At 38.9% G+C, this 11,035-nt stretch overlaps 2 protein-coding genes across 2 annotated transcripts; both read left to right on the top strand.

The window, feature by feature from the left end:
* LOC136181160 (G2/M phase-specific E3 ubiquitin-protein ligase-like) lies at positions 1–4,626 on the top strand. The gene is made up of 8 exons (XM_065961682.1): positions 1–127; positions 238–435; positions 512–598; positions 1,173–1,426; positions 1,568–1,690; positions 2,259–2,399; positions 2,606–2,741; positions 2,833–4,626. Exons 1-8 carry the CDS (start codon positions 76–78, stop codon positions 3,048–3,050), a joined length of 1,209 nt encoding a protein of 402 aa, XP_065817754.1. The 5' UTR covers positions 1–75; the 3' UTR covers positions 3,051–4,626.
* Positions 4,627–4,786: 160 nt separating this feature from the next.
* csrp1a (cysteine and glycine-rich protein 1a) lies at positions 4,787–9,707 on the top strand. The gene is made up of 6 exons (XM_020635094.3): positions 4,787–5,021; positions 6,336–6,445; positions 7,362–7,530; positions 7,609–7,738; positions 7,821–7,917; positions 9,219–9,707. The coding sequence occupies exons 2-6, from the start codon at positions 6,337–6,339 to the stop codon at positions 9,293–9,295; spliced, it is 582 nt and encodes a 193-aa protein (XP_020490750.1). The 5' UTR covers positions 4,787–5,021; position 6,336; the 3' UTR covers positions 9,296–9,707.
* Positions 9,708–11,035: the final 1,328 nt, after the last annotated feature.

Below are 11,035 nucleotides of genomic sequence, written 5' to 3'. Positions count from 1 at the left end.
CTCTCTGCTTGATGTCTATCTCATATGTAACGATTAATTCTTTCCTCTCTGATTGTTGGAATAAGACTGTCCATCATGATTCGGTCAATAGAAGAAACAGAGGAAATTGAAAAAAGGACAAACAGGGGTACACGCATATTTAATCTATTCTTGTCTTTAAAAAAATAAAATAAAGTACTTTGTGTCCCCTGAAGCTTCATTTATTCTCTTGCTTTGCACTTTTTGATGTTTTGTCAGAGTGGAGAACAGTGTCAGACCCAAAAGAAGCTGGTTGGCTATTTTCACAAGACCTCCTCCACAGGGACAGAGATTCAAACACTCTATTTCTGAGTTTGGACATCAGACAAGACAGGGAGGAGCAAGACCGAGCGTTAGTCCAATTCTACAAAAAAGACAATGTCCGATGGACGTCATCACTACAAAGCACACTCCGAGGTTCTTCTGTTCTAAATTAAATAGTATTACTTATAAGCTATGTAAAATACTAACATTAGGTGTGTTTTCTTCACAGGTGATGTTGCAAAAGGAAGTGGGGTTGACCGTCATGTGATGTCAACAGTAATTTTCAGGCTAATGAATGGATTCCATATAAACCTAGGTTGGTCACTACATTAGTATACATGCAACAACATCTCAGGTCAATTAAATAATTAATTACAGTGTAATGCATACCTTGTTTTTTGGGTGGGGGAGGGGGGTATTAAAAGGGAGGGAAACTGTGAATTTATTTGAATGATCTGTCTTAATGATATGTCTGAGATCTAAGCTCATCAGATTATTGTCTTAGGGTGGCTACATACAAGACACTTTTCAATTCTTAACTGATTTTAAAAATGTGGAGACTACAGACCTAAGGACAGTTTAAAGTGATTTTTAACGTTATAATCCTCCGCACACACATACTAGACGATTCAGCCAGACCACAAGACCCACAAAGCATTAACATTAAAAATGTTTGAAATTCATGATTCCAGATCAGGAATGCTCTGACTGGATTGAGAGCAGTATATAATCGTGTTGACACCACACACTTGGGGATTATCAGTTGCGACACGCCTCAAACTCCCTCTCCCCCACAAAATCGGGCCCCAAATCTGGCCTAAAACCGTCTAGTGGAGCCAGCCTATTGAATATGCTTTGTTTTCTCAACCATCAATCAATAATTGTTGCAGGAAAAGTTGCTGTTACCAAAGTCTTCGAAGGTGAGCCCGATCACCTCATCCCCTCAGTTTCTGATGAACTACTGGACAATAACATGTTTGCAGTCGCAGGCCGGATGATTGGCCATTCCTTCTTGCATTGCGGCCCCAGACTCCCAGGACTTAGCCCTGCCATTATTCACATTCTCTTTGAGGGTTCATTGGAAAGTGCTCCTGTGACAATACACGACTGCTCGGACCTCGATGTCCGAGACACCATAATGAAGGTAAATGAGAAACACAGTGAGACCACTTTTTCTATTACAAGTTCCATTTCTGACGTAATGAGCTGAACTTTTTATAAAACAGCAACCAAGGTAATTATGTTCATGAATAAGATACAATGCTTTCATTCTGTGTTATTCCAGCTTCAAGGAGATGCTAAAGTAGAAGAATGTGGCATGATCAATCAGCTCTGCCTTTCATGGGACCTTCCAACACCAAATGCCACAAACAGGAAATGCCTGTCAGAAAAGATTCTCTTGCATGCTGTAATGTCAAAGTGTTTCAGTTTTCTCTATGTTTTTTGTTTTTTTTACATTTCAGTGCCAAAAACAACATCCTGTCATTTTAGAACATTAAATTTCCCTTAGTCCTTATCGAAGTTTACCAAAATACATTCCCACACCCTAATCTTGTTAGACTTACATATATAGTTTCTTTGAAAAGCATTCTTCGTTAAGTTTTGCTGCAAGCAAACAATGTATTGAAAGTTACAGTAAAGGATGTAAAGAATGTTTCCTTGTTAACAAGTGCTTAATTAAATCATCAAAGTCCCTCTGCACTCCACAAAAGAATCCAACAGTTAATGTTGATCAGCCAAATAACACAGACAGATGTCAACGGGCTACTGGTTTATAAATTCTAAGGTCATACTAATCAATCTTAGTATTTGGCAATGTAACATGATTATATTGATGCATCAATAACTTTAGTCAAAACAACTGGCTATGCTAATAGAATTTAACAAGATTAGCTTCATTGACTCTGATATTAAAGCAACAGAAAGAAGATTACTGATCCATTTGTTTTCACATTGCCATGTCTTCTGTATTGCAGGTGATCGAGCGAACGAAACATCAAATCAATCAGTTCCGACAAGGCTTAATCGAAACAGGGCTCTGGCCACTCCTCATTCACAGAAGAGATGTTATCCCAGTCCTGTTTCCCAGGGATTCAGAAGCTGAAATCACCCCTCAGGTACAGTCGTATCTAATAGTAATCCAAAGCACTCAAGAGGGAAAAAAACAGAATGCCTGGGCTTGTTTAGTGACTAAAAATAAAAGGCCATAAACAATGATTATAGGATCAAGATGTATTCCCTTGGCACTGTAAAATGCAGCAATGTCAAACACTGGGATCATTGATGCATTTTTGAATACAGCTGGAGGTAAATCTAATTTCAGATTGTCTTGGATTGCATCACTTGGCCATCATCCATAACTGTTTTCTTTGAGAGCTACAAGGCCAAAGACGAAGACGAGTCCGAGATCATGGATGTACACCGAGTATCTGGCTTCTTGAAAACATATATTGAAAATGGTGAGAATGAGTCCAGAAAGTGTGACGTTTTAAGCTAATATAGTGGTTAGCGTTTCCTGTGTTGTCTGATCAGCTGCTGTTTTTCACACAGCGTCTTCCACAGAGCTTAAGAGCCTCATAAAGTTCTGGGTAGGATGGGAGGTCCCCGCCACAGAGATGAAGGTGGAAATAGTCGAGGCCACTTTCCCGACTGCTGCGACGTGTTTTGAGAAGCTGAGGCTGCCGAGGCATTACACGACATACAAAGCATTTCACCAAGATCTGCGTGCATGTATATCAACCAGTAACACTGGATTTGGATGCGCATGAAGTAGGCCTGCAGATATGAGAAAAATATTTGATGTGTGACAACATTAGTCAATATTGCGATCATGATACAAACTTCAGTAAATAAGCAAGCATGTCCCTCCTGAATCCAAAATTAATTCCCCAAAACTATTTCTTTATTCTCATTTTATATGCCACTAATTCATCTGAGGATACCTGATAGCTACCTGTAACTTTATTGGACTGCATTAAAATGGTGTGAAAGTATGACCATTGTACCTAGGCCACCATCCAACAGGTCAAATGCTACATGCTGAGTAACTGCTAATTTAAACTGACTACATTAAAAGTGTGTTTTTATTTATTATGATAAAATCAGACTTTTGCACTGTGTGTCTTGTGAAGGCTCATAATGAAAAACTATAGACGATGAAATCACACGAGGCTATCCAGCGCCCCTGTTTGTTTGTTGTGTTGAACTTTTTAACATACTTTTGTAGATTGAATGGAATTTTTGTGTAACTGTTGAATGGAAAACAAAGCTTTCTTTTTTTCAAATCTTTTTGTCTTATTTTTTCTCATATCCTACTGCAACTCTTGATTTTCGCTGCTCAGTGTTTCATTTGTAATGGCTTACCTAACGCTGCAGCATGTTGTTACTAGGACTATAATAATGAGTACTTTTATGAATGACTTATCTTTCTGAATATTATGATGTAAATATACAGTTAACGTGTGAAACATGGTTCTAGAAATAATTCAAATAAAGCAGTAATCGGTTTTAAATTTATAAGTTGATTGTTAACAAGTTGGATTATGCTCAATAGCAATGGAGAGCAAATATAACAGATACAAAACAAGTTTTAAAATGAATGGGAAAAATCAGTATTCAGAGATGTCTAGTCATCACTTTTCCTTTTCAAAACCTGTTGCCTCATTTCTACGGTGCAACTATCCCCTGTAACCCCTGAGACATTCAACACCAAATACGCCTTAAATTGCTCGTCTGAAAATGAGATGAAGCTGGAAAAACTGGATTTAACAAAAAGAAAATCAAGATTTCTCTTTCACTACCTTCACCGCTCCCCTTGGTCTCCCATAGTTCACATCCTTGCCCCTAAATTCATTTCTACAGAGTGGCTGGGCAGCCCCAGGTGTATGACACTCAGCCATAAATATTTCCCTGAAGTAGCTCTGCTGCACAGTGCACTTTTAATGAAAAGTGAACAGCTTGAACTTAAACCCTTCAAGTTACTTCATTAAGGGAAGAATATGGGACATCTATTCAGCAGGCTACCCACATCAACCACATGGGGGTAGCAGAGGTAAATCATTGTGGAGCCAGATAATAGTCACTCTGCTTTCTCTGTCGGCATTACACAGCTTCTCCTCACTCCATTTATCTTCATGCTTTCCTTTCTCATCCATTAACTAATAATTGAGAGACCTTTGCCAGCAAGACGCTAAAGGTCAATAAAGGTTGTGATGATAAAATACAAAGACTGGAACTACTCTGAGATTGCCCTGCATTCAGTGTCAGAAAAAAGGTGAAATATTCAAACTGATAATCTAATAAAAGTTAACCCCTCAATCTGTACTATACATTGCTTTTAAGTTACACATTCCCTCCATATTCACCTCTTTCTCTCCCCCCCCCCCCCCCCCCTCCCCCCACCTCTCTCTCTCAGGCAGTCTGAAACTCCCCGGTTCAGTTCCTTGACACACAATACATTCGCAGACTGAAACTACAGAAGCTCCTCCTTTTCAGCACATCTGGAGCAGTGAAAACGTGGAGAGGAACATACCCACATCGTTCTCTGACTTCTTTGTATTACTGGACTAATCTTACTCCTGAGTTGTTTCTATTGAAAAGTAGAAGTGCAACTCCTCTACCCAACCCTGGACTGCTGGTTTCCTGATCACACTCCAGCACTGCATTGACGCTCCTCTGATCAAAGAGTTCAACTTTAAACTGTTCATTATCATTTAAAAGGTTGCACCTACAAACTGCAGGTGAGTAATGTTAATCTTCCTGATATCTGTTTGCTTAAATTACTACTGTACCTAATGTCTAATTCTTTCTGCTGATGCATGACCGGATAATCCCTCTGACACTATTTATTTTCTATCAAATTCTGGCGCAGGTCGGGTCTGAAGAGACTCCTTTGTTTGAAAAGTGATAATGAACAAAACAAGAAGTTATCTCTGTTTTTAGACTCTGTCTCAATCACACTGCTGACATGCAGGCACATCGACTTCTTAAACAAACTTCCTGATCTTTACTGAGTTGACACCTCTTACTTCTCATTCCTTCTCCTACGCCACATGTCTTAACTTGCAGAGCCATCGTTATCAAAATGTACCAGAATTCCTTTTCCAGAATAAGATTATAGTTTAGTTTAACAGAATCCAGATTATTCCCCCTTGTATCCTTTGCCCTCTCTAATCAGACTGACAGCTGCCAATCCTGTCCGTCCTGTCACAACCTGTTTGTCTTTTAAGATTTTTTATATATATATATTGAAAATTCACCGCCAACTGCAAGTCAAAGCACAAACTTAAAAATTAAGAATCCTGATAAATTGATATGTAATGCCTAATTAAGAGGCACAGTCTGCAGCAGTGATGAAGGCTGAGGCAGACAGGCAGCGACTAGATGGTGAGTCAGGAGCAGAAAGGTGGGAGGGTTAGTCAGGAATGTGAGCCTCCAGAATGGACTGGGTGGGTCCTGCTGGGAGACTGACTGAGTAGACACAGGCAGGCTGCCAAGAGCCTTTAAAATCCCAGCCTACTTAAAAACTGAAAACTCATCGGAAAGTCAGGTTTCACATTATTTCCAAACTGGCTGTCTGGAGTTTCTATAAGCGACTTTCGTCTCTGATTTAAAATTTTGTTTTCCCCTCTGCTGGCTAGCTGCTATTAAGCAGAAGCCACAGAGGACTGGCGGTAGTAAAATGATAGTCTATGGGCCAGGCTTGACTAGACCAAAATAATGTTCCAAAATACATGACGCATGTATGAAGGAATTTTCTGGATCCTTGATCCATTTGTTTTTCTATTTATGGCCTATTTCCACACCTAAACGAAAGGTTTTCAGTTAGGTCCATAAGGTTCATTTATCAATCACTAAGAATATAAGTACGAACAGCCAAAGTCACTGTGTTTGTACATCCTTCATAAGCTTTTAAAAGACTGTCTCCTGGTGTATGTTTAGGTGCAGCATCTTTACAGAAAGATTCTGGACAAAAGCAAAAGTTGAGATTCTCATTTACAATTTTCCCAATGTTTGTGATTGTGTCTGTGTTTATGCTGCATGCATTACTAAAGGATGCCGTTAGGAGGAGGAAACAAGTGTGGCCGCTGTCAGACGACAGTTTACTTTGCAGAGGAAGTACTGTGTGATGGGAGGAGTTTCCACAAGTCCTGCTTCCTGTGCAGTGAGTAAACTCTTTGCTGCTTTTTGTAATTGTCATTGTGGAAACCACAGAACTTCTGATAGTTGGAACTTGTCATTAGAATTGGCAGTAGTACGAGGACAAATGTAAGCTGTAACTCAGCTGATCACAAACAAAAAGAAACACAAATCTAAGTTGTCGCATTACCTGTGCATGTCGAAATAAAGGTTTATAACCTTCAGAGGCAATGTCCTCCTGTATGTGGAGTGGATATAGGTGTGAATTACGAAGTCTTATAAGAGACGTACACTCATAGTATATCCAACTGAAACTTGATGTTTTTTGATGATTTATCTGGATTTAAATTGATTGTATGTTGCCTGTATGTTGTACTAAAATAGAGATGCTATGTAACAATGACACACCATTCAAACAATACAAGTTTTGAGTTTGTTAAGATAGATGATGTCATTGATGTGATTGTTTGATGATAATGTGCATTGTAATTCTGTTCATAACATTTTTGTTATCATTTTTTTTTTTTTTTTTTTACATTTTATCTGATCCTCTCTGTTTTAGAGGTGTAGTGTAACTGCTGTCTTGTAAAATTTTACATCATACCTCCTTTTGTAACCCAAAAGAAAAAGTAATCAACACCAGAAACACAATGTTATCTACATATAGCAGCTGTAAAACATGTTTGCCATTAAGGTCAATTGCTACATTTACCCTAAATGGTCTCTGTCTCAACTTTTTTAAAAATGTCAGTTGATAGAGATCAGAGTTATTTGTGTTCCTGTGTTGTAATCGAACATTCCTGTGATGGAATTTAGATGAGAACATTTTTCTTAAACTGTTCCATAAAAGGAAAGTTAAGAGTCTATCCAAACACATGAACATGTGCACAACTATGCAAAACAACAACATGCTTACATGAGTGTTTGTGTGAATTGTTCAGTGGTTTGTAAGAAGAGCTTGGACAGCACAACTGTTGCTGTACATGATGATGAAGTTTACTGCAAGGCATGCTACGGCAAGAAGTATGGTCCAAAGGGCTATGGCTACGGTCAGGGAGCAGGAACCCTCAGCATGGACAAGGGAGAGTCTCTGGGTATTAAACATGAAGAGTAAGTAAAACATAAACGCACACGTTTTAAAGTATTTTTTAAAGGCCATTAAACAACATTATTGGATCTCTCTTCTAGAGCTGCTCCTCATCGTCCTACCACTAACCCAAACCCATCAAAGCTGGCTCAGAGGTTTGGAGGGTCAGAAAAGTGCCCTCGCTGTGGCAAGGCTGTCTATGCTGCTGAGAAAGTGATTGGAGCTGGGAGTGTAAGGAAAACACACATTGGTCTATATGTGCATTGAAATAATACACTCTTCTCATACAGATGTTCTATTTATATTTTTACAGTCATGGCATAAGACTGGATGTTTCACATGTGCACAATGTGGGAAGAGCCTTGAGTCGACCACATTAGCTGACAAGGATGGAGAAATCTACTGCAAAGGTAAAAACCTAATGTCTTCACTCCCCGCTTGAGTTCAAATAAATCATACCGGTATTTACGTTGCACTTCGTTAAGAAAAGTGCTGTATCATTACTGTTAGTATTAAATACTGTAGCATAAAGCCATATTATCTGGGTTATCACAATACTAGAATTTGAAACGCAAATGTGACACTGCATCGTATTAAAAATCAAATGAAGACAAAATGAAATCCTAATCACTCAATATCAGATCATTTCTAGTTTTTAATGACCAACGATTGAGTGCAAACTCCTGCTGTTTTTTTGCATTTTATTTGTTTTTTAAAGTTATTTTTGGGGGCCTTAATTGGATAGAACAGCTGAAGAGAGACAGAAATGCCGGAAGGAGAGAAAAGGGGATGACATGCAGCAAAGGGCAGGGGTCGGATTCAAACGCACAGCTGCTGGGATGAGGACTATAGCCTCTGTACATGTGGCGCGACATAACTCCCAGGCCATCAGTGCTATTTAGACTATTGTATCACTATTAATCCAGTTAAACCGGAATGTGGAAAAACTAACAGCAACTGTATCAACACGTTGTATCGTGAAGTACTGAAAATGTTGATAACCTTAATATAGTCACATTAAAAACATTATCTTTTTATACAGAGCAAAGATCCTTTTACACACACTGAACTGGTCACCAATTACAATAACACTAGGTCTGCAGCCAATAAATGGTTTCTTGAGTTTCTTTAAGTTGGTTGGTCTCTAAATGGAAGGACTATACCTCGTCCATATCTGAGCCACCACTTTGCTGTGGAGCTTCCAGTCCTTGAAGAGAGGGTTGCCTCTGGACAGTGAATCCGCTCCCCCTGTTCAATATTCCTGGACACAAGGCTTAGATCTCAAGAGATAATAGGCGAGAGCTGCTCCACATCATCAGTCCTCGTAGGAGGGGCAGAGAATGTTTCAGAGCCAGAAAGACAGCTTGGAGATCGAGGAAGTTTATATGAAACATCTGCATGGAAGCCCCATGTGCCATTCACAACCCTGCCCTCTAGCATTGCTCCCAATCACGCACGAGATGCACTCGCGCAACAATCTGACATAAGTGAGACACCGAAACAAATGTTGAAAGAGAACTCGCCAAGGTTTACCCACTTTGTGACATCAGTAGCATTGAGGTTTCCCCCAGCTGAGGTTCAACACACTGCTAATGTTTGTTTTTGCTATCTAGCTTTGACTTAAAAGGACTTACGAGGGGGAGACATTTGCAACAAAATAATGTGTGTGAAACAATGTGGAGAATTGTGACATCACCTTTCTTTCCAACAGCCTGTTACGGCAAAAACTTTGGTCCCAAAGGATTTGGATACGGACAAGGGGCCGGGGCGCTGTCGCACACCCAGTGACGACCACCGGGATCCTCGTTAGCCAGTTTCTCAAGGATGCTGCACTTCTGTGTTCTTCCTGCAGGGGGCAGACTGTTGATCGACAACCAACATAAGCCTTGCAGACAGCTTCACAAGAAATTCATAATATGACAGTGGAAATGCTAATACCTTGCTATTCTGATACAGGCCAAAGCCAAAATTATTTATTGTGCTTTTATAGTTAATTCTGATAGTTAAGTGAATTCAGTTAATTTTGATTCAACTTTATAATGGCCTACTAATACAATATTGTACTATCTGCTTCAACTAGCTTTTATTATCCTCTTCTTTGGGGCTGTTTATTCACTTTCAACAAAGACAGTTAATGCTGCTTTTTAATAAAGGGAATATTACAATTGAAATAAATATTAAACACATAATATAAATCATATTCCTTTGTTTCTTTTTGGATTCACAAATGAAATAATAACATGAGTAAAACTGTGTATGTGTAACTTTTAATTAGGCCATATCACCCTGCCCTGCTCCCTTGTTACCAAATCAAAACCTCCAGATTTTTTCCCGTATCAGATCTTTAGTTTTCAAACTATTTCCACTGCTGCTGACTAAAATGACATCACTTGAATCAATCAGAAATCACTCAGCCACCTCTGGAATCACAAGAAGCCTTAAACAAGTATATTTTAATACAACACTACCAAAGAATTTAAAGTTCACATATTATCCTCCTTTTCAACAAGTTTAAATGTGAAGTTTATTTTCAAAAACTCTGATCCTGTATTTTAGAATGCCTATAAACCCCTCTATTTCAGTCCTGCTCAGAACAGGCTGTTTCTGTGTCTGTAGCTTTAAATTCAAATGAGCTGTGTCCACGCCCCTCTCCGGAAGGTCTTCGGTAAATTGGGCTTTCTCCCGCAGGCATCTATTGTTTACGGTGCGATGGCAGACTTGTTACTCCTATTTCATTTCAGCTTGTTTTCATTCCGGCTTGTCATCGTTAAAAAAAACAACAACAAAAAAACCTCTCCAGATAAATTGCGCCATCCAGATAGAGTGAATTTGATTGTGGTTGGATGAGAAGTATAAACATATACCATTCCGACTCCCTATTGGTTTGTGCGCGATCCATCGCACCTGCACATGACGCAAATCACGTCACACTTAAAGGCAACTAGTCATCATATCGTCCTCTCCATGAAACACATGTTAATGCTCAGTAGTACACATATATGGTTCTTTAATGTATCTGCATTGTACTAAAATGCATTCATTTTTAATGGGCATAAGTGCGGCTGAAACACGTGCATCCCAAATTTTCCAAAATTAACATTTTAATATAACATTTTAGTCATTATAGCCTTTAGAAAAATGTTTTTTTGGGGAGGTGGGGTAGTGCACTATTGGCCCCTGTGGCGCGGCCTAAGCTTTTGTCCTTAATGGAATTTTTTCCCCTCACATTACTTTTACTTTTATACTTTAAGTAGTTTTGAAACCAGTACTTTTACACTTTTACTTGAGTAAAAAGCTTGAGTTGATACTTCAATTTCTACAGAAGTCTTTTTAAACCCTAGTATCTATACTTCCACCTGAGTAATGAATGTGAATACTTTTGACACCTCTGCATACCATAACATATTGGCTTGAATATAAAATTTGTTTCCCCCTTAAAAACACCTGAAACGTGATGTTAACTTATATTCTGGATCTAGACTTTGAAACACCATTATACTTTCAGCTGATGATCTGTATAGTGTATTG

The sequence above is a fragment of the Labrus bergylta genome, chromosome 12, assembly GCF_963930695.1.
Source record: "Labrus bergylta chromosome 12, fLabBer1.1, whole genome shotgun sequence".
Lineage (NCBI taxonomy): Eukaryota > Metazoa > Chordata > Actinopteri > Labriformes > Labridae > Labrus > Labrus bergylta.
This window is presented reverse-complemented; position numbering and strand designations above follow the sequence as displayed.

Coding starts and splice junctions, on each gene's coding strand:
- csrp1a (XM_020635094.3), top strand. CDS start 6,337: ATGCCGTTAGGAGGAGGAAACAAGTGTGGCCGCTGTCAGACGACAGTT. Junction 6,446..7,361: donor CAAGTCCTGCTTCCTGTGCA/GTGAGTAAACTC, acceptor TGAATTGTTCAG/TGGTTTGTAAGAAGAGCTTG. Junction 7,918..9,218: donor TGGAGAAATCTACTGCAAAG/GTAAAAACCTAA, acceptor TCTTTCCAACAG/CCTGTTACGGCAAAAACTTT.
- LOC136181160 (XM_065961682.1), top strand. CDS start 76: ATGATTCGGTCAATAGAAGAAACAGAGGAAATTGAAAAAAGGACAAAC. Junction 599..1,172: donor TGGATTCCATATAAACCTAG/GTTGGTCACTAC, acceptor TAATTGTTGCAG/GAAAAGTTGCTGTTACCAAA. Junction 1,427..1,567: donor TCCGAGACACCATAATGAAG/GTAAATGAGAAA, acceptor GTGTTATTCCAG/CTTCAAGGAGATGCTAAAGT.